The sequence below is a fragment of the Bidens hawaiensis genome, unplaced genomic scaffold (genome assembly GCF_021521415.1).
Source record: "Bidens hawaiensis isolate Kalapana, Puna unplaced genomic scaffold, B.hawaiensis_p1.1 tig00012184_1, whole genome shotgun sequence".
Classification (NCBI taxonomy): Eukaryota; Viridiplantae; Streptophyta; class Magnoliopsida; order Asterales; family Asteraceae; genus Bidens; species Bidens hawaiensis.
The window spans coordinates 359,675-383,554 of record NW_027491981.1 but is presented as its reverse complement, the minus strand read 5'-3'; the positions used below and the strand labels follow the sequence as shown (position 1 = coordinate 383,554).

The 23,880-nt window shown below is 45.4% G+C and overlaps 1 protein-coding gene across 1 annotated transcript; it reads right to left on the bottom strand.

The window, feature by feature from the left end:
* Nucleotides 1-1,663: 1,663 nt before the first annotated feature.
* On the bottom strand, nt 1,664-22,948 carry LOC143540255 (11S globulin seed storage protein 2-like). Its single transcript, XM_077033363.1, has 4 exons — nt 22,663-22,948; nt 22,586-22,590; nt 21,117-21,554; nt 1,664-2,134 (listed from the first exon to the last, which is right to left on the bottom strand). Exons 1-4 carry the CDS (start codon nt 22,946-22,948, stop codon nt 1,754-1,756), a joined length of 1,110 nt encoding a protein of 369 aa, XP_076889478.1. The 3' UTR covers nt 1,664-1,753.
* Nucleotides 22,949-23,880: the final 932 nt, after the last annotated feature.

Genomic DNA, 23,880 nt, shown 5'->3' with positions numbered 1-23,880 from the left:
ATGTTAAATGTAACTCATTAAGCAGAGATGTTGTGTTTGAATTTACATATTTAACCAATTAAAGTAAGCATGTCAACCCGCAAAATCCATATATTACGACCCTCCAACATGTTGTAGCTTAGATATATGTGTTGAAGGGGCATGTTTGGGCTATGTCCTTTAAGTGTGTACATATTCAAGTTGATATCTTAAAAATGAATAAATATATTGGTTGTGATCGTGTGCAACAATTAAAATTGCAACCCAAAACACGTCAACCAGTCATAACCGACACTTCTAACAAATAATGCATGATACCTTACTAGGTGTCCATCATCTTATATTTATGTTATATGGTATTACAACCTAATTAAAAATGCAACCCAAAACACGTCAACCAGTCAAAACAGTCATAACTGACACTTCTACCGTACTTCTATTTATTGATAGATAAATAATACCCTAAACGATTTTTACTATATAATGCTTAAATGTTCTAGAATATATATTTTGTGGAGTAGGTTGATGATGCGGATCAGGGAAGCAGCCCAAAGACCACGGCCCAATCCAATTGGCCCAAAAGACAATATGCGAAACCAGCCTGTTTGATGGATTAGATTTTTATTAATTTCTCTCAGCAATTATTAAGTCTAGTATTTATGTTTTTTTATTTACTTGTTGAGTCAGTAATTAACATGATCTAAGTAGTGGAGGTCATGGCTAGAAATAAGGGTAGGACATGGTGTACATGCTATTAGTGGCATGGTGGACATGTATTCCCAATTCCTATTTAAGTTGTAATCTTTTTCATTAATGAAATCATCATAAAATTGTCCCAAGTTGGTCTCTAACCTCCTTTCTAATTTCTTGGAGCCTAATCCCCTCTAAGGATTGTATCAGTTGAACCATGTAGTTTTTCTTATATTTATATACACACTAGTATGCGTTGATGCAGTCATGTTATATGTAGATCATATCACTGTCAAAACAATTTAAAATAAATGCATCCAAACACATACATATTTGTTGGTGGCAAATAACTATGACTTGGTAAACCATGTAATTTGAGCATTACTATTGTAACCCATTTTTTTAAACAATTTAAGGGAGATGTTGTAATAAAGTTGTAAACGTACTGGCTATAAACATGCTACACAAGTTGTAATTGTAAATAGGTTATTTAATCTTAGGACAATCCGAAGACAACCCAAAGTTGATTAAGGATTTAAGGTTGATTATTTTCGTATTGTGTCAGTATCTACTATCGTATTTCTAAGATGAGATCAGTCTTTGATAATTTGCGAGCCTGATGTTGTATACTTTACTTGTATTACTAAATTTTTCTCAAACTGGCCCATAATTCATTAGATATTACCACTGGCACCCGACTCGGCCCGGCCTATGGTAACCCATATTCCAAAACAACTATTGTTAAAATTTTCGCAACCTGTGGTGACAACTGACTAGACCCATTTTTCAACCCAGCCCATTTTGCCCAACAATTATCCACCAAAAATATTTATAAAAAAAAAACCGCTAGAAGGAGGAATTGAACCTCCAACCTTGTGGTTAACAGCCACACGCTCTAACCAACTGAGATATTCCAGCTACTTGTTTGATAATATTGAACCACCTTTTTTATTTGACACGTCACAAAACAACACCATTACAAAGCCTTAACATCCGAACTTATTCTTTAAGTTTTATTCCAGTACACATAAACAACAACGAAAGGACACTTAAATCTCATTTATTAGCCTGCCCCATCGTACACTTAAGACCTCTGGCTAATTGGAGAAAACAGTAGGCTCTCCGTCTGCCTGTTGATCTTCAAGCCTTGGGCCTGGCTCGGAGACACCATATACGAGTTGGTGATCACTTCGAGTGGCATGGCTCGGAACACTGACGTGTACCCTGCGACCGGGCTCTTAAGTGGAGACTTGTTGGTCTTGAACGCTACCCACTCGAACCCATTTTGGCCAGCTCTAGCTGTTGTTGCGAAGAATTGTGGCACGAAGAAGATGTCACCCTTGTTCACTTGCTCGTCCAACACGGCTTGACCGTTGTTTGACACCACTTGCACCTGTGCCTCACCATTCAGCACGTATACGAGGGTGTGGCTGTTCACGGTCCAGTGTGGTGAGAATAATGCATTCTGCATGTGACAAAATTAAAGAATTAATTATATATAGTAGATTTGAATGGCTAGCTCTTGCAATACCTAAGCCACTTGAAGAAACACTAACCGGACCCCGGGCAGATTACTGGTAACCTGGGGGTTAGATAGCTGTTTCCCACGAGGGGTTAGACCCTTGGAAGATGGTTCTTCTGATAACCTGCAAAACAGACACCGTGAGCTCGTCACTGAGAAGGGGGGGGGTTCCTCCTTGTGACCACCCTCCGGCGTGAGAATCAGACTAGATTGCTCTTTAAATATAAAAGTATATTAAGAGATTGCTAGAGCAGATATCAGGTATATATGATAAGATAAGATGTTCTAAGATGATCATACCATTGGGGTATTTATAGCCGAAGGTAGGTTTCCAAGGGGTTTAGCCGGCCCAACACGCTACCAACTGTAACCTATGCACGTGCCTTGCCTGTGAGTGGTGGATAGGTAGCGGCTGACACAGAGCAGGCGTGTCGTGCACTCTTCCTCTTCTGCCAACTACAGGCTAGGCACGTGGTTTGGCAGGAGTTGGTGGGTAGGCGGCGGCTATTGGTCACAGTGCTGTGGCGTGCTGTCTGCCATGCTGCTGTCAGTGAGCTGTCGCATTCTTGGTCAGATCTTTTGTCTGTACCTCGTCAGGTATCACACAAAAGATCCTCCATCATACGGACTGGCTCATTTAGGCGGGAGTTTTCCCCCTCCCGCCTTTGCTCATTCCTTCAGGTGACACTGGGGAGAGTTAAGTGCCTTGTGCGTGTAGCCATGCTGCGCGGGTGGCCTTCCCTAATGGCTTGTATCCGAGGCTGCGGGGACAGGCGGAGTCCTTCACCATTGGGAGGCATTTCCTGCGGGACCAGCTTGCGTACTGCGCGTAAGGACGTTACGTCTCTGAGCATGGTTGGTCCTGCGGATCCAGTTGGTCTCTGCGCAGACGTCCCTGTTTAAGGTGAGTCTTGCGGGTCCAACTGGGCTCTGCTGGGACCTACCTCTTCAAGTCCCCCCAGTCCAATGTTCTTCTCATGAGTGTTTAATAAAATGAGGTGAACTTTTGGACTTGAGCAAAGGGTTTTGAAAAGGGTTTTGTAAGGTTTTCCATGGGGATTCTTTCCGCGGAAGTCCTTGTCACTTGCAGAAATGCCCGAGTTTCCTGCTTGGTCTTTGGGTATGATGCGGGTAGGTCTGTAACCTCCTCGCAAGTCAGGAGCATTGAGTCCCAGTTGTATGTATTTTCCATGAGGTTTTGGTAGTTTTGAACATAGTGATCAATTATGTTAAGACCACCAATTCCATCTTGGAGCTTCAAACAACGTAGTTCTCGACGTTCCCGCTATGCGGGGATGTTATTTCCGTTTCCGCAAGCATTGCCCAGAAGATCCTTCTTGGTTTCAATTCCCAGCGGAGCGCTAGGTATGTGAAGGGTTTTGCCTTAACACTGTACCTGTGCTCGTCTTACGGTTACTTTACTTCCAAGGTATTCCTGGCGTCAATTCCCTGCGGGTGCTAGGTATGTGAAGGGTTTTGCCTTTACACTGTACCCGCACCCGTCTTATAGTTACTTGGTTGCCGAGGTACTTGGCTTCAATTCCCTGCGGGTGCTAGGTATGTGAAGGGTTTTGCCTTAACACTGTACCCGCATCCGTCTTACGGTTACTTGTTCACCAAGGTTTTCTTGGCTTCAATTCCCTGCGGGTGTTAGGTATGTGAAGGGTTTTGCCTTAACACTGTACCCACAGCCGTCTTACGGTTATTTGTTTGCCAAGGTTTATTTGGCTTCAATTCCCTGCGGGTGCTAGGTATGTGAAGGGTTTTGCCTTTACACTGTACCCGCATCCGTCTTACGGTTACTTGCTTGCCAAGGGGTAAGGGGTATTTTCCCGCTTACTTTTTAATATTTTCGAATTTTGAATTTTGAAATTCGAAGAGTTGGTGAAAAGATAAGTCCAAACCTCTGAAACGTCGTGCGACGGTTTCTTCTGACTGTGTCAGGACGTGCAGGGAGTTATGGTGACGTGACAGAACATGGTCATTCCAGTTGCTTTTTCAGGCGCGTGGGCACGGGATTTCGGGCGCGTAGCCGCGAAATCTCTGGCATACGTCCTTGTGACAGATGTTGCCAGCTTGCTTTTGCCACGCGTCCTAGTTTCATTGCACCTTTGATTTCTCTCTCTTCCGTATTAAATTCATCGCATTAATTGCGATTACTATATAAAGGGGGAGAGGGTTATTTGCAATTCACACTTTTCACTTTCATCTCTTCTTCTCAAGTAATTTCCGGCGAATTTTTCTGTTCAGTAAAGCATTACCCTGAAATCTCTTTTCATCTTTCTTCCACCATGTCTTCTCATGATGCTGATGACCAGAAGACTGCTGGAGAATGCCAGTGCTCTCTTCCTGTCGATCTGTACCAGTATATCGTCAGGAAGTTCATGCTCGAGTCTCTCGAGCCTGTGTTTCCTGAACCCCACCATACTGTGTACGATGCCCCTAGTGGCAAGATCGGGGTTTATGCTGCATTCTTTGTCTACGGAAACCTTAGGTTTCCGTTGACAAAGTTTGTGTACCGTGTCCTGGAGAGGCACGGTGTGCACCTGACAGAGGTGCACCCCATGGCCATTGCCAAGGTCCGGCACTTTGAGTGGGTGTGCCGGATACTGGGCCTTGAGCCCCTCGTTGACCGTCTGATGACCTTCTACACTTGGAGGTGCATCCAGGGGTGGTACACTCTTACAACCCGTATCAAGGGTTTAAAGATTTGTACCACCGAGCGGAGTCTTCGCTCATGGAGAAGAGAGTTCTTCTTCATATCCGCTCGCGCCATCCCCATCGCCATGAAGTTCAAGAATGGCCAGGCGCTTCCGAACCTTCCCGCCCTCAACTACGAGGAGGCGGAATGGTTCTCGAAGATATCCCGGGTCCAGTCCCCGGTTTTCCGTTTTCCGGAGTCGGCGATGGTGATGCTGGGGATGAGCCGGGTGTGGAAGGCGGCGAATGCGGATAAGGTTCCGATCGTCCTTGAATATGGTTCGAACTCTGTCCCTTATGGTACGTCTTGTTTCATTTTGCTGACTTCGATTTTTTCTAACTTTCTTGTTGATTTCAGAGGGGAACGATCTTCAGTCGCTCCTGAACCCGCGGGAGGAAGATGGTCCCGCGCGGATGGGTACTCGTGCTCTGGACGAGAACGAGTTGCCCATCTTAGAGCAGACCGCGGGTCGGTTCGTGGAGGTTTACCCGCCAGGCCAAGAGATCCTGAGCCACCGACGGCCAGGTAAGCCTATCTTCTACCCTGAACCTCTCAATGCTGTGCCTGCTGCTGGAGTTGACATTTCTTCTTCTGAGGAATCCGCAGAAGGTCCTCCACTGGTGCGGAAGAAAAAGGCTGCCGTCGGGAAAGGCAAGGAGAAGGTGGCCTCTATGGCCGACCCGGTAGTCCTATCTGACTCGGAGTCAGATAGTGCAGAGGTGGCGGGGAAGCCCGGTGGTGAGGAGACCACCGCTCCGGAGGCTGTAGCTGTTACCTCCGGGGAGGCAGCGACGACGACGGTTACCGGTGTCAAGAGGCCGGCTCCATCGGGTTCGCCCCCGCTCGTCCGTACGTTCAAGCTCAAGAAACCCCGTAAGTACCCCCATAATTCTTGTCTAGATTTGTTGTTTCAAATAAATTTTTCTAACACTTTTGCTTGTGCAGGTGTGGATGTTGACGCATTCCCGGGTGTAATTGGAGCAAGTATTCCCCCGCCAATGAGGGAAGGCTCGGTCAGCCTTCCCGAGGCGTCGACCCAGGCGTCTGCGCCTGCTTCCGCTGGTTCCAGCCTTCCTGAGGCTGTTCCAGCTGAGGTGTCTCCGCCGGCCGTGAGTGCAATTTTTACAGCATCTTTCACGGAGCCGGCGGTTACTGTTGCTGAGGAGGCGACGCCAACAATGGCTACCACAGCGGCTGCCACTATACCTGCGCCACCGGCACCGACGGCCGGACCATCAGGTACGCGCCGGGCTTCCCGCCGATCTATGCCACCTTCCCATCTGCCTGACCTGTTGGATGGATTTCCTTTAGGTTCAGGTGATGGGTTTGGCGGCTATCGGCCTGTTATTGACCCTACAGGTACGTAGGGTTCTTTTTCCTTTGTATATTTTTATCATCTTTTCCTAACTGCCTTTGTTTCTTTTGCAGTGTCGGATTCCAATGAAGTGTATGTTCCAAGATGGAACATACGCCGAGGAACAACCCTTCGCACCCCTGTGGAGTGCGTGGACTGGGCTCGCCACGCTGCTCCTCATGGTGCGTTGGGGGAAGCCATGGCTAGCTACCAAGAGGGTAGGCTAACCAATGAGCTTCGGGTTCTCCAGGCCCGGACGCAGCCCCGCGTCGAGCTGCTTTGTCGTGAAAACGACAAGTTAAAAGCAGCGCGCGCCAAAGATGTATCTGAAGCGCGGGCTCTTCGGGAGGAGAACCGGCAGTTGGCCGCTGCCGCAGCCGAGAAGGAGAAGGCATTCAAGGCCCTCGAGGTTGAAGTCCAGGCGCGACTCGAGGCCCGCTCCAAGGCTGCCCAAGCTGTGAATGAACAGCTTCGGCTGGCCAAGGAGACTGCGCGAAACTCAACTGAGAGGGCTGCCAGGGCTGAAGCTGTTGCTGAGCCACTTCGCGAAGAGAATGAGCAGCTTAAATGCAAATTAAAGGCTCTTCAGCATGCTCATGACGCCTTGGCAATGGAAGATGCCAAGAAGCTGCAAGAGATTCTTGACCAGAGGGGGGTGCTTGACCAAACCGAGCGGAAGCTTAAGGGCGTCGAAGAGGCTGCCGCAAAGGAAGTATTACTTGCCAATCTGAACCAAATCGAAGCCGAACGCGCCCGTGACGAAGTGCAAGCTACCCTCCAATGGCTACTTCGAGAAGCGTTGCCTCAGGTATCCTCTTTTCTTTTTCTTCTCTTTCTACTTGTAATTAGAAAATGTTCTAACTTGTAATTTTCTTTTGTAGGTTGTGCGTCGGGTCCTTTCTGAGACCTCTTATGATGATGCGATGAGCGCAGCCCTCAACGCTTCTCATGAGGATGGGGAGAAGACTGGCTTCCTGCTTGGTCTAGGGTTTGCTGAGAGAGGCTTTCCGCCCTCCAACTTCCCTTTATTCAATGTTAATACTGAAGCTGCTTATGACCAAGCTGTGAACCAGTACGCTGCCTTCCCGCATCCAGTGGTGGAGAAGGTGAATGAAGCTGCTGCTGCTGATGATGGGCTAAACATCCTTAAGGCTTTCCTTGGGCAGCCGCTCTCTGACGGTGCTGGTCCAAGCGGAGGTGGCCCTGAAGCCTGATCCTGAAGATCCCTTCCCACTGCAAGGATAGACTTAGCTTTGTATAGATTTCTTTTAGGCGGGTAGTTACCCGGCCACTGTTGTAATATATCATTGAAATATACGATTGTTATTCCTTTCATTGGATTCTTTGCTTTATAAACTTATGACTTGCATACTTAGTTTAAAATAGCAATTTTCCAAGTGTTTAGAATAAGAACCTTTGAACGTGGTTGATAGTGGGTTAAAGTTTCGCTTCCTCCTTCGTGATTGTGCGGGTAGAACTGTCACTTGCACTTGGTAGGATGGCTAAACTTTAACTTTTATCTAACCTGCGTGTAGGTTTTTCTTACTTTTTGAGGATAAGTTAACCTTTGAACGTGGTTGATAACAGGTGAAGTTTTGCTTCCTCTTTCGTGATTGCGCGGGTAGAACCGTCACTTGCACTTAGTAGGATGGCAAAACTTTACCCATACCTGACCTGCGTGTAGGTTTTTCTTACCTTTTTAAGAATTTTGTTTTGAACCGTTCGACGCGCAGTTGTCGATAGGTTAGTGTTCATTTTCCTTTCATGATTCATGCGGATAGACCGGCACTTTCATTTAATGGAATAATTGAACTCTTCTCCAACTGACCTGCGTGAAGGTTTGCCACGTTATTGGGTTCGTGCGGGTAAGACCGCCTTCCCACGCAACGACTTCACGTAATGTGAATGCCGTCACCAGTGTTGGATAGTTTTAACCGTTCGACGCGCGGTTGTTGATAGGTTAGTGTTCATTTTCCTTTCATGATTCATGCGGATAGACCGGCACTTTCATTTAATGGAATAATAGAACTCTTCTCCTTCAACTGACCTGCGCGAAGGTTTGCCTGTTGAGGATAAGTTAACCTTTGAACGTGGCTGATAATAGGTGTGAAGTTTTGCTTCCTCTTTCGTGACTGTGCGGGTAGACCCGTCACTTGCACTTAGGATGGCATAACTTTACCCATATCTGACCTGCGTATAGGTTTACCTTTTCCTCTTAAGAATTTTGAACCGTCCCACGCGCGGTTGTTGATAGGTTGGTGCAGTTCCCTCGAATGATTCATGCGGATAGACCAGCACTTTCATATGGTAACTTTTTTCCCCTTCAACTGACCTGCGTGAAGGTTTATCATGCTTTTTGGGTTCGTGCGGGTAGGACCGCCTTCCCATGCAATGACGTTTTTTGTAATTATGCGGTGAAAACCAGCATATTAGTGTGTACAAAAGTAAATGTAAATCATCAGCTTCGACGTTTGAAAGAGAATCATTTCCATTAGAAGTGGCTCTTGGCCTTTTCTGTACAAATTGGAATTGATTACATGCAAACTGTGTAATTGAACTCCCATGTTGGGACAGGAGTGCCATCGAGCCGACACGCACCTGTTTCGGGATCTCGTTCTTTACGCAGCATGTAGTCTCCATATTGAAGCTGATTTTTTATTCGTGTTTACCCCAGCCATGGTTCCACATGCACCTGCCTGCTTAGCTTTTATTTCGCCACGAGGTGTGCGAGCGTCCCATCTCTGACGAATGTTTCGACCATGTCTTTTACGTCTATGCATTCTTCAGTGTTGTGGCCTTTTGTTCTGTGATAGTCACAGTACTTGCTCCGATCAGCATCGTGACGATGTCGGATTACTGGAGGCTTTGGCCATGGGAGCTCTTCAGTAGCAAATATGTCAGTGACGCTTTTGGTAAGTGGCGTCCATCTGGAGTTCCGGTGCAGCTTTACATTATCCCTTTCACCCAATCGGTGCTGTAAGCCGGATGAGGTGTCAAAGTTTACCCTTGACTGCCAAATGCCTTGCTTCCGTTTTTTGTTCAATCGGGCGGTGAGGACGTTGTCCTCTCTCGTCCTCTGGGTGTAAAGGTTTGTGCTCTGCGGAAGGTCTCTACCCAGTTGCTTCTCCGTTTCCGCATAGCGTTTAGCTGCTGTCATGATGCCATCCCATGTGGATGGCATTCCATCTTTACCCGTTAGGGTGCGGATAAGCTCTGGGTCCTGCGCGCCCTGGATGAAGGCTGCGCGAACAAGATCCTCGCTGATATTGCCCAAACTTAACTTCTTTGAGTTGAAGCGAGTGATGAAGTTTGGCAGAGATTCATCTTCTTCCCGTATGCATTTGAGGATTGTCCATTGCTCCTCGGTATACTTTCGCTGCTGGCTGAAGTGTTGGCTAAACTTCTGCTGGAAGTCTGCCCAGTCGTAAATGTGGTTAACCGGTAAACGATCAAACCAAACCCTAGCAGCCCCCACCAGCGTCATTTGAAACATGTAACACCACGTGGGTTCCGTCCAGTTGCTGACGGTTGCCCCTGCTATGAACCTGTTCAAATGGTCGTCTGGGTCGGACATACCATCATAAGTGCCTATGTTGGGCATTTGTTTGGCACTTTTTGGGGCAATTGCTTCCGCAATGTCCCTTGCAAATTTGGACGTTCCCGCATTTGCAACGTTCGGTCTGAACGTTTTGGAGAAGTCTCGTGTGACGCCCGGTAAATTCCCAACCCCTTAAACTAAGTAATCAACCTAATAATTAGGTGATTGTAAATATTATGCGCGCCATGATAGTCAGCGCGTGCATTTGTTATGTGCGCCCTGCGCGAGCGCGCTATGTTAAGAATTAGCGCGGGCACATTATGTGCGCCCGGCGCGAGCATATGTTAGAATCAGCGCGGGCATTTATGTTTGCCCTGCGCGAGCGCGCCATGTTAGTCAGCGCGTGCATGTGTTATGTGCGCCCTGCGCGAGCGCACCATGTTAAGAACCAGCGTGAGCATATGTTATATGCGCCATGCGTGAACGTTTTGGCCTTATGTTTTCATGTAACTTAAACGTTATGTTGTCTATGGGTTGACCATCCCGCATGATGCTAAGGCGGGTGCATCCTACATCGTTTATGCGCGTGCGGAAGGGAACTAACCTACCCGCATGGCGGGAACGTTGAGAGCTAGTTTGTCTGAAGCTCCAGGATGGAATTGACTTCAACATGACTGATCACTATGTTGAAATACCAAAACCACCTGGAGAATCTACAAATGAAACTCAAATGTCCCTAACTGCGAGAAGGTTACGCACCTACCCGCAGCAAAGAAATGTTCTACACGCAGAAAGCTATGCGCACCAAGTTATACGCGCAGAACACTTAGTCAAAATGATCAGATTTAAGGAAATTGTCCCCGCCCAAAAGAGGGCGGTTGCGTGTTTCAGAAAACTTCTACTTTTTACTGTACACTGTCTAAAGCACTGAAAAAGCAAACTGTAAAAGTCAACTGCCAGCCACCCACTCTCACCAACCACAGCCCTGCATGTCCTGTCCATATCAAATCAGAATCTTTAATCTACTTTTCTACTCTTTTTAATAAATAATAATAATTTCCATACTTTATCATCATTTCAAAAGATTACAATTCCCTAAAGCAAGGGATTATGTTCCCTTGAGTTTGCCTATAAATTTGTAGCCTAAATTATCACCCAAAACACACTTCAAAGAACTACAAACTTGCACTAATCTTTTCCCAAGCATCCGTTGTTTCCAGCTCCGATCCTGTTACTAGGTAAGCCGAGATTATAACCTTGAGATCTACTTTCCAACCCTTATATCTTGATCTTAATATATATATTTGTTATTTAATCGTATTCTAGACCTTCGAATCCGAGGCCAACACCAAGAAAACCCGAATCTCGATTAATCCCTTAACAAGAACCACAGGTGAGTCTCACAGCCCCATTTTCACTGTTTTCACTATTTTAAACTGTTTTCGGGGCGAGGGACACGTACTTAAATAATGTTTTATCATGGTATACTTACAAGCTAAGCAAACGATTACGTGTTTAAGTTATGTTTCATGATGAGCAATGCGAACAGTCATCTATGGTTTTTCGATGATAGTGCACCAGATTCGAGTAAGTGATCACTTTACCATTGGAACTCTAAGGGTAGGGACTGCTGGTTTGATCCGCCCACTCGTAGGGGTCGCACCTCTTACACAGACGAGTGCCTAGCATGTCACGGGGCAGTACTATGGGATTAAGCCCGCTCGTAGAGGTCGCTCCTCTTACGCAGACGAGCGCCTTGTTTTCCGGCACAACGTCCGCGCGTAACCCGCGGGACGGTATTACAGCACATATTCGCTCGTAGTGGCAGCGCCACTTACACAGACGAGCACAGTTTTCCAGAAGTGTCCGCGCGTAACCCGCGGGACGGTATTACGTTATTTTAGCTCGTAGTGGCAGCGCCACTTACACAGACGAGCACAGTTCTCAGAAATGTTCGCGCGTAACCCGCGGAACGATTTTATCAGAATATGTTGATAGAACTATGTTTTACCAAGCATGTGTTTTAATGATGCTAACAGAATTATGTTTCAGAATGATTATGATGCAATAAGATTTATCAAGTTACTAAAACTTGTGAACTCACTCAGTTTATACTGATTCAAATGTTTTTACGTGTCTTTCAGGAGATAACTAGGTAGCGCATGGAGTCACACTTAGAGCACCACACGCCGAACATCTAAAACAAGCTTTTTGGAAGATTTTGGTTTTATCCCCTCGATGCGCACGGTTACCCGCCGCGCAAGGGGATATGGCGAGGAAATCTTCAGTTTTATACTTGGATGTTTTTTTTGTAATCTTTGAACAATGTAACGTGTTTGTACTAAACTTCTCATGCGCAATAAAAATCTTTGAATGTTTTGCAATGGCCCGTGCTTAATTATCAATCCCCACTCGTGCGCGCCCGGCTGTTTCCGCCGCTCAGGGCCGGGTGTGACAGATTGGTATCAGAGCACTGGTTATAGCGAACTAGGAAAAGAAGTTTTTAACCTAGACTATAACCTTTGGGGAATCGCATGAAATATTTTTCAAAGAATATTTTCAAAAGAAAAATCACACACGCACTTAGGAACACGGGTCACAGTGTCTAGAGATAAGAACATTATGTGCTCTGAGTACATGCGCTAAGTTTGTTATATTTTCTTTTTATGAAAAGAATGCCTCCAACCAGAGCCAAGGGAATTACCATGACACCCGAGGAGCTCGCAGAAATAATCGCGCAGGCGATTGCAACGCATGAGGCCAGCAAGGCCGAATCTAGTCAGGGTCGCCAAGAGAACGAGACCCCAGAACCCGAATCAGGAGCCTTGGACAAAGGATGCTCCTATAAAACATTTATGGCCTGTAGGCCTTGGCCGTTCAAAGGCACCGAAGGAGCCATTGGGCTCTACAATTGGATTGACAAGATGGAGACCGTTCTCTCCATCAGCGGATGTAGTGAAAACCAGAAGGTCCTTTACGCGACCTGCATGTTCCAAGAAGCAGCTTCGTCTTGGTGGAAGCTCCAAGTAAAGACTTTGGGGCGAGAAGTTGCTCTTCACAAGACCTGGGAAGAATTGAAAGAAATGTTGATGAGAAAGTTCTGCTCTCGCGCAGAAATTCAGAGCTTGCAACAAGAATTCTGGAACCACACCATGGTAGGAACGGATATCGATGCCTACACCAATCGTTTCAACGAGCTTTGCCAGCTGGTGCCAGACATGGCAAACACAGAAGAAAAGAAAATCGAGAGGTACATCTTTGGGTTACCTCCTGTCGTTAGAGTCCCGCTCAACGCCGCCGCACCTCCGACCTTTGACGAGGCGGTTGCGCGAGCCATCACCCTTACAAGGGATACGGTTCGTGCGGGTATGTTGACTGCTCGCTTGAACGAGCAGCGAACCTCTGACTCCAAGAGGAAATGGAACTCCCACCGAGGATCAGACTTCAAGCAGCCACCGCCCAAAAAGCAGGAAAGCACAAGGGTTTACGCGATTCAAGCCGCGGAACCATCAAGGAAAGGATACAGCGGGCCTTACCCATAGTGCAACAAATGCAAGTACCACCACGAGGGTGAATGCGCGAGCGTCACGTGCGCCAAATGTGGCAGACCAGGACACAAGACGATGAATTGCCGTGCTAAAGAAGCTGGAGCCAATGACAACTGCTACGCATGCGGAAAGCCAGGGCATTTCAGTCGGGATTGCCCGCAAAAGGGAAACCAAGCTCGCGGGAGAGCTTTTGTGATCGGCGCAGGCGAAGCAAAAGAAGAGCCGAATGTGGTAACCGGTACGTTTTTTCTTAACGGCCATTTTGCATCTGTCTTATTTGATACTGGCGCTGACCTAAGTTTTATATCCCATGAGTTTAAAAACTCCCTGGGCTTAGCGACCAGTAGGTTAGACAAACCTTATACTATAGAACTGGCCAATGGTAGGCAGTTGTGCGCGAGCGAAAGGGCTGAGCAATGTGTTTTAGTCATGGGAGGTCACGGGTTCAATATTAACTTGTTGCCTATAGATTTGGGAAGTTTTGACATTGTGGTAGGTATGGATTGGTTAGTTGAGAATCTCGCAGAGGTTATTTGTCATGAGAAGCAGGTCCGGATTCCACTGTTGAACGGAGAAACTTTGATGATTCAAGGGGAAAGAAAGGGAGTTGCGACGAAACTGATTTCGTGCCTAAAGGCGCGTAAGTGCCTAAGGAAAGGGTGCTACGCCTTCCTGGCGCACGTAGTAGAGAAGAAAGATGAGCGAAGAATTGAAGACTTACCAGTAGTGCGCGAATTTCCAGAAGTTTTTCCTGAAGATCTGCCCGGATTACCGCCGCCGCGACAAGTCGAGGTTCGTATTGATTTGGTCCCAGGAGCTGCGCCAGTAGCTCGAGCGCCTTATCGATTAGCTCCATCTGAGATGCAAGAGCTATCCAATCAGTTACAGGAACTATTGGATAAGGGTTTCATACGCCCAAGCTTTTCACCTTGGGGAGCTCCAGTACTGTTTGTTAAGAAGAAGGATGGTTCGTTCAGAATGTGTATTGACTACAGGGAGCTGAACAAGCTGACAGTCAAGAATCGGTACCCTTTACCGAGGATTGACGACTTATTTGACCAGTTGCAAGGATCCAGTTATTATTCGAAGATAGATCTACGGTCAGGATACCACCAACTTAGGGTCCATGAGGAAGACGCGCCAAAGACAGCCTTCCGAACTAGATATGGCCATTATGAGTTCTTAGTGATGCCTTTCGGGCTAACTAATGCACCGGCTATATTCATGGATCTGATGAACCGTGTGTGCAAACCATACTTGGACAAGTTTGTGATTGTGTTTATAGATGATATTCTGATTTACTCTCGGACCAAGGCCGAGCATGAGCAACACCTGAGATTGATTTTGGAATTGTTAAGGAAAGAAAAGTTGTATGCGAAGTTTTCCAAGTGCGAGTTTTGGCTTAGAGAAGTTCACTTTCTCGGTCACGTTGTGAACGAGAAAGGAATTCACGTTGATCCTTCCAAAGTCAAGGCCATCGAAAACTGGGAAGCGCCAAAAACCCCAACTGAGGTGAGGCAATTCCTAGGACTAGCTGGCTACTATCGACGCTTCATTGAGAACTTCTCCAAGATAGCTCTACCTCTGACCGCGCTAACTCAGAAAGACAGGATGTTTGTTTGGGGCAAAAACCAGGAAGCAGCGTTTCAAATGTTGAAGCAGAAGTTATGTAGTGCGCCAATTCTATCTCTGCCCGAGGGGACAGATGACATCGTCGTTTACTGCGACGCTTCACATCAAGGACTCGGATGTGTCCTTATGCAGCGAGACAAAGTCATAGCGTATGCCTCGCGCCAACTTAAGACCAATGAAAAGAACTACACAACGCATGATCTGGAACTTGGAGCGGTTGTCTTCGCGCTAAAAATTTGGCGCCATTACCTCTATGGTACAAAGTGTATAATCTTTACGGATCACAAGAGCCTTCAACATATATTTGATCAAAAGGATTTAAACATGAGGCAACGAAGATGGGTTGAATTGTTAAATGATTATGATTGCGAGATCAAGTATCATCCGGGGAAAGCGAATGTGGTAGCAGACGCGCTAAGTAGGAAGGAACGAATAAAAACGCTACGAGTCAAGGCTCTAAGGTTGACCATTCACGCAGATCTCTCTACCCGCATCCGAGACGCTCAGCAAGAAGCCTTGAAACCAGAGTTTGTTAAAAACGAATGCCTTGGGGGTATGATTAAGAATTTGGAACTTAAAGGGAACAACACTCGATATTTTGCCAACCGCATATGGGTCCCTCTCAAGGGAGGATTGCGCGAGCAGGTATTAAACGAAGCTCACAAGACGCGATATTCCGTACATCCTGGCGCAGACAAGATGTACCAAGATGTTAAAACACTGTATTGGTGGCCCAATCTTAAAGGCGCCATCGCGATGTATGTCAGTAAGTGCCTGACGTGTTCAAAAGTAAAGGCTGAATACCAGAAACCATCGGGGTTGCTTCAGCAGCCAGAAATTCCCATGTGGAAGTGGGAACAAATCTCTATGGATTTCATCACCAAACTGCCAAGGACACCTGGGGGTTATGACACAATATGGGTTATTGTGGATCGGCTAACTAAGTCAGCGCACTTCCTGCCGATCAAGGAAACCGATAAGATGGAAAAGTTAGCCCGACTGTATATTCGAGAAGTAGTTTCAAAACATGGAGTCCCAGTGTCCATCATTTCTGATAGAGATAGTCGGTTCACATCAAGGTTTTGGAGATCGTTACAAGGGGCTTTAGGTACTCGTCTTGACATGAGTACGGCATATCATCCTCAAACGGATGGGCAAAGCGAGCGAACAATCCAGACATTGGAAGATATGCTACGCGCGTGCGCAATCGATTTCGAAGGTAGCTGGGATACTCATCTCCCATTGGTTGAATTTTCTTACAACAACAGTTATCACACAAGCATTAAGGCTGCGCCGTTCGAAGCTTTGTATGGGCGCAAGTGTAGATCCCCACTGTGCTGGGCTGAAGTAGGTGACAAGCAAATGACTGGTCCAGAATTGATCCAAGAAACAACAGACAAGATTTTTCAGATAAGGGATCGCCTTAAGACAGCGCGCGACAGACAGAAGAGCTACGCAGATGTGCGAAGGAAACCATTGGAATTTCAAGTAGGGGATAAAGTACTTTTGAAAGTCTCTCCATGGAAAGGAGTCCCCCGTTTCGGCAAGCGAGGAAAGTTGAATCCGCGCTTCATTGGACCATTCGAGATCCTGGAAAGGATCGGTCCGGTTGCTTATAAACTCCGTCTACCCGCCGAACTCAGTGGAGTTCATGATACGTTTCATGTGTCCAACCTCAAGAAATGTTTATCTGACGAAACGTTGATTTTACCGGTGGAAGAAATTCATATTAACAAACAGCTGCACTTCGTAGAAGAGCCTATAGCAGTAACCGATTGGAAAGAACAAAGGTTGCGCAGAAGCAGAATCAAGTTGGTAAAAGTTCAATGGAACTCAAGGCGTGGGCCTGAATTCACTTGGGAGAGAGAAGATCAGATGCGCATAAAATACCCACACCTCTTTCAGAATATGGCTTCTGCCAGCAACGTCTCCTAAATTTCGGGACGAAATTCGTTTAACGAGGGGAGAATGTGACGCCCGGTAAATTCCCAACCCCTTAAACTAAGTAATCAACCTAATAATTAGGTGATTGTAAATATTATGCGCGCCATGATAGTCAGCGCGTGCATTTGTTATGTGCGCCCTGCGCGAGCGCGCTATGTTAAGAATTAGCGCGGGCACATTATGTGCGCCCGGCGCGAGCATATGTTAGAATCAGCGCGGGCATTTATGTTTGCCCTGCGCGAGCGCGCCATGTTAGTCAGCGCGTGCATGTGTTATGTGCGCCCTGCGCGAGCGCACCATGTTAAGAACCAGCGTGAGCATATGTTATATGCGCCATGCGTGAACGTTTTGGCCTTATGTTTTCATGTAACTTAAACGTTATGTTGTCTATGGGTTGACCATCCCGCATGATGCTAAGGCGGGTGCATCCTACATCGTTTATGCGCGTGCGGAAGGGAACTAACCTACCCGCATGGCGGGAACGTTGAGAGCTAGTTTGTCTGAAGCTCCAGGATGGAATTGACTTCAACATGACTGATCACTATGTTGAAATACCAAAACCACCTGGAGAATCTACAAATGAAACTCAAATGTCCCTAACTGCGAGAAGGTTACGCACCTACCCGCAGCAAAGAAATGTTCTACACGCAGAAAGCTATGCGCACCAAGTTATACGCGCAGAACACTTAGTCAAAATGATCAGATTTAAGGAAATTGTCCCCGCCCAAAAGAGGGCGGTTGCGTGTTTCAGAAAACTTCTACTTTTTACTGTACACTGTCTAAAGCACTGAAAAAGCAAACTGTAAAAGTCAACTGCCAGCCACCCACTCTCACCAACCACAGCCCTGCATGTCCTGTCCATATCAAATCAGAATCTTTAATCTACTTTTCTACTCTTTTTAATAAATAATAATAATTTCCATACTTTATCATCATTTCAAAAGATTACAATTCCCTAAAGCAAGGGATTATGTTCCCTTGAGTTTGCCTATAAATTTGTAGCCTAAATTATCACCCAAAACACACTTCAAAGAACTACAAACTTGCACTAATCTTTTCCCAAGCATCCGTTGTTTCCAGCTCCGATCCTGTTACTAGGTAAGCCGAGATTATAACCTTGAGATCTACTTTCCAACCCTTATATCTTGATCTTAATATATATATTTGTTATTTAATCGTATTCTAGACCTTCGAATCCGAGGCCAACACCAAGAAAACCCGAATCTCGATTAATCCCTTAACAAGAACCACAGGTGAGTCTCACAGCCCCATTTTCACTGTTTTCACTATTTTAAACTGTTTTCGGGGCGAGGGACACGTACTTAAATAATGTTTTATCATGGTATACTTACAAGCTAAGCAAACGATTACGTGTTTAAGTTATGTTTCATGATGAGCAATGCGAACAGTTATCTATGGTTTTTCGATGATAGTGCACCAGATTCGAGTAAGTGATCACTTTACCATTGGAACTCTAAGGGTAGGGACTGCTGGTTTGATCCGCCCACTCGTAGGGGTCGCACCTCTTACACAGACGAGTGCCTAGCATGTCACGGGGCAGTACTATGGGATTAAGCCCGCTCGTAGAGGTCGCTCCTCTTACGCAGACGAGCGCCTTGTTTTCCGGCACAACGTCCGCGCGTAACCCGCGGGACGGTATTACAGCACATATTCGCTCGTAGTGGCAGCGCCACTTACACAGACGAGCACAGTTTTCCAGAAGTGTCCGCGCGTAACCCGCGGGACGGTATTACGTTATTTTAGCTCGTAGTGGCAGCGCCACTTACACAGACGAGCACAGTTCTCAGAAATGTTCGCGCGTAACCCGCGGAACGATTTTATCAGAATATGTTGATAGAACTATGTTTTACCAAGCATGTGTTTTAATGATGCTAACAGAATTATGTTTCAGAATGATTATGATGCAATAAGATTTATCAAGTTACTAAAACTTGTGAACTCACTCAGTTTATACTGATTCAAATGTTTTTACGTGTCTTTCAGGAGATAACTAGGTAGCGCATGGAGTCACACTTAGAGCACCACACGCCGAACATCTAAAACAAGCTTTTTGGAAGATTTTGGTTTTATCCCCTCGATGCGCACGGTTACCCGCCGCGCAAGGGGATATGGCGAGGAAATCTTCAGTTTTATACTTGGATGTTTTTTTTGTAATCTTTGAACAATGTAACGTGTTTGTACTAAACTTCTCATGCGCAATAAAAATCTTTGAATGTTTTGCAATGGCCCGTGCTTAATTATCAATCCCCACTCGTGCGCGCCCGGCTGTTTCCGCCGCTCAGGGCCGGGTGTGACATCTCGTGAACTTCCACCTGTGCTTTTTGGTTTGAAGGCTTGTCCAAAATGCCTTCTCAGTTGGGAGTCCGTTTCCTTACGCTTCCCTTTTGCCCTATGGCGAGGGTTCGTGTCGGAGTCGGATTCCTCCGAGTCATTGTCCAAGTATTCTTCGAATTCGTCGGCCTGTTGGACGGAACGCAAGCGTTCGTCCAACTCAGCTTGGAATTCCTTTTGTCGTGCCTCCGCCCATGCCTTAACTTCATCGAGAGTTTGGCGGGGAGTCTTGTTCGTTTTTTAAACTGGGTATCGGTGAATCCCAGTGGGCGATTATTTACTGCACTTGCCCCAGCTTGGGTAACTGGGGTAGTGTTCGTAAAAATTTACTTCACTTGCCCCGGCTTGGGTAACCGGGGTAGTGTTTGTAAAAACTGTGTTGCCGGTATTCCCTCCAGTAGCTGGGGTTGTGGTTACCGGAGTTTCTTTAACCATCTTTCTAGAAGTTTGAAAAAACTGGAGAAAAATGAAGTTCTAGCTTTATGCACGGATGGCGCCAATGAAGAAACACTAACCGGACCCCGGGCAGATTACTGGTAACCTGGGGGTTAGATAGCTGTTTCCCACGAGGGGTTAGACCCTTGGAAGATGGTTCTTCTGATAACCTGCAAAACAGACACCGTGAGCTCGTCACTGAGAAGGGGGGGGGGGGTTCCTCCTTGTGACCACCCTCCGGCGTGAGAATCAGACTAGATTGCTCTTTAAATATAAAAGTATATTAAGAGATTGCTAGAGCAGATATCAGGTATATATGATAAGATAAGATGTTCTAAGATGATCATACCATTGGGGTATTTATAGCCGAAGGTAGGTTTCCAAGGGGTTTAGCCGGCCCAACACGCTACCAACTGTAACCTATGCACGTGCCTTGCCTGTGAGTGGTGGATAGGTAGCGGCTGACACAGAGCAGGCGTGTCGTGCACTCTTCCTCTTCTGCCAACTACAGGCTAGGCACGTGGTTTGGCAGGAGTTGGTGGGTAGGCGGCGGCTATTGGTCACAGTGCTGTGGCGTGCTGTCTGCCATGCTGCTGTCAGTGAGCTGTCGCATTCTTGGTCAGATCTTTTGTCTGTACCTCGTCAGGTATCACACAAAAGATCCTCCATCATACGGACTGGCTCATTTAGGCGGGAGTTTTCCCCCTCCCGCCTTTGCTCATTCCTTCAGGTGACACTGGGGAGAGTTAAGTGCCTTGTGCGTGTAGCCATGCTGCGCGGGTGGCCTTCCCTAATGGCTTGTATCCGAGGCTGCGGGGACAGGCGGAGTCCTTCACCATTGGGAGGCATTTCCTGCGGGACCAGCTTGCGTACTGCGCGTAAGGACGTTACGTCTCTGAGCATGGTTGGTCCTGCGGATCCAGTTGGTCTCTGCGCAGACGTCCCTGTTTAAGGTGAGTCTTGCGGGTCCAACTGGGCTCTGCTGGGACCTACCTCTTCACCACTCTTATCTGATTACAGCTCATCAGATTTAAGGTGATAAGACGTTTGTCCACAAAACACTTAACGTCCGTTGGGGTCCAACTTTGAAGATTATTGGTCAGAACGGCCGTCCTAGCAATATATGGACAACTATTTAGATTAAAAAAAAGTCAAAACTTTAAAGTTATTGGTCATAACGGTCGTTTGAACAATATATGAGCGATTGCCATAGGGATTCAGACTTTGAAAATTATTGACAGCTGTTCGGCGAATAATTGGCCAGCTGTACTAGCTGTTATGAACATAAAGTCATAGACGGTCGATCAATTCAAAAAAAAAAAAAAGTTGGTCAAGACGGCAGTAAGATCACTATCTAGATAGCCGTTTGAAACGATGCAGGATTAAATGTTAAACAGTGTATGTTTTCCTGAAGAAATTACCGGTTGAAGGTATCCTTTCTCGGCACTGACGTCCATGTGAGAAAGAATGGGAAGCTTGTGCTCGTTAACTAGGTTGAGCTTTCCAGCTTGTTCGGAGAAGATGTCGGCCTCACGTTGGCTATTCAAGTTGAAAACGAGTTTAGAACTGCAAAATCTTCCTTCTTCCAGACCGTTAGCCGGAATTCCTCCTCTGCTGAATTGTTGTTCGTCGGGGGTGACAAATCGCATGGGTTGCTGGACTTTAACGATGAGCCCGCGGTTGCTGGGCTCCTGCAATGCACTCACGACTTGAGGAGATTCGTTAAACGACTCGGCCAGTAGTTCCCTATCAAATCCAGCATAGGTACTCTTAAAGAAAAAGCCTTCCTGATCCGGCCTGAAGAAACCCTGTTGTTCTTGAAGGTGCTGGCTTGAAACTCCTCCGGCCAAGTACGATATCTACACAAAAGATAAGCAAATAACTATATCAAATGACCGTCCACAAAACACTCAGATATAGGTTGACCATAAGGGTCGTCTTAATAAATTAAAATTATTGGATAGAACAGCCGTCTAGACAATATCCCAACCGGTCATTTTGATAAAAAGAAGTCAAAACTTTAAAAATTATGGTTGACCATAAGGGTCATCCTCTAAAAACTATTGGTTAGAAGTTAGAACGGCCGTCTAGACAATATCCTAGATGACCCTTTCATCATAGACGGTTAAACTTTGAAAATTTTCGGTCAAAACAGATGGCCGTTTGTTTCTATGAAATGGATCATGCCCATCATAAAACACCGTCCACAAAACATTCGGAAAAACTCAAACGGCTGTTTTAACCAAAAAAAGGTCGAACTTCGAATAATATTCGTGAATGGTTGTTTGAACAATATCTAGATGAGCGTTTTGAACAAAAATAAGTCCAACTTTAAAAAATATTGTGAACACCGGCAGTTTGAACAATATTTGAATTACCGTTTTCAATAGAGTTAAAAATATTTTGGTGATAATGGCCGTTTAGCCGGTAAAACCATTTAAAAGAAAAAGACATTTGAAAAATAATTGATGAGAATAGCCGTTTAGCTAGTAAAAAATATAAAAAAGATTGATGAAAATTATTGATTAGAGCAGCCGTTTAAAAATTACAAAATAGAAAAAAAAAGGTCAGACGTTGAAAATTATTGGTGAGAAGAACTGTTTAGCAGTAAAGATTAGAAGAAAGAAAAAGACAAACGTTGAAAATAATTGGTGAGACCGGCCTTTTAGCTAGTATAAAATAGTTAAAACATTGAAAATTATTGATGAGAACTATCGTTTAGTTAGTAAAAAACGTATAAAGAAGTCAGACATTGAAAATTGTGAAAATTATTGGTGAGAACGCAGTTTAGCTAGTATCTAGACTAGCCCATATATAGACATATATTAACGGACTTTCAAGTTTTGGTCAAACTTTAAAGTGTTTTGGTGTCATCCAACCTCAAACATACTATGACTTTTTAGTATATGAAAATAGACGTCAGACTGTGTGCATAGTTACACATACTTGAATATTAATCGGAGGTACCTTCTTTAATGAAGATTAGACGAGGGAACGGAAAGAAGTTGGGAAGCGAAAGAGACTCGGTTTGTATCGTCACCCTTTCCGGATTAAGTCCGAAACACTGAAACTCCTCATCGTTTTGATTCAAATATTTCTCAACCGAACCACCTTCGAATTGTAGAAACTGCAAAGGTTGTTTCTTGGTGAGTTGCTGGAGGTTGCAGAACTCCGGGCTGGTGAGGCGGGAGGTGGCAATGACAGTGGTCCCAAGGAGGCAAAGAAAAACACCTATGAGTTTTATAGCAACCATGGTTATTAATGTGTGTATGTGTTTGTTTGAATGAAATGTGAAGTGATGTGAGGGTGGTTTTATAGAGGTGGTGGAAGAGGGTGTGGCGGAAGAGTTATGTTGTGAAGACACCTTGCACTGGAAGTTGATGAAGGTGTTGTGTAACGGTGGCTTCAACGTGGTGTTGGGTGTATACACTTGGCATTAATGGTGTCTGTGTTTGGACAACTGTGCTTGCATATATAGCCAAGTAGCCAACAGATTAAAGCTTTTGAGATTTATGGTTTGCATATTACAGTTTTACACAATTTGATTGTAGTGTAACTTGTTAAATGTGTTACTGGAAATCAAATGTTATACTTTTTCTGTTGTTCTATTATAATTCAGAAATTGGATTGAGTATGGATTTAGGAGTATATTAAAATAATATATATGTAGAGCGGCAATAGCGTAGTTTGTACATATTTCTAGGGGCCGAACTCAAAATGTAACACTCCAACCTGTAACTAGCTAACGTGTCATTATCATAGATATTAAATAAAATACATAGAAGCCTAAGTCAAATTAAAATTTACTCAAATAAACTAATAAAAATGAATAGTCTTTAAAAATCTTGAACTTCATTACTCTCTCTCATCACTAATTCCCTACTTTTCCGGTTTACCTGTCAACAAATAAGAAAAAAAACCATCAAAGAAAATACGGCTGAGCCAAAAAGTGCCCGGTAATAGAAAGAACAATAGTAAAAATAAAGACGTACATACAGAAAACAAGACATATATTGAACTGAAGCATGGACTAAATTGACGCTAAAACTAATACGAATACAAACTCGAGATCCACACCGAAACAAAAACAAATGGTTAATGTAATCAGAAACATATAATCTGATACACGATCGGAACGTAATCAGATGCGTATATATAAACATATTCAACAAATCAGAACTATAA

Coding starts and splice junctions, on each gene's coding strand:
- LOC143540255 (XM_077033363.1), bottom strand. CDS start 22,948: ATGGTTGCTATAAAACTCATAGGTGTTTTTCTTTGCCTCCTTGGGACC. Junction 2,135..21,116: donor AGAAAGGATACCTTCAACCG/GTAATTTCTTCA, acceptor TGTCACATGCAG/AATGCATTATTCTCACCACA.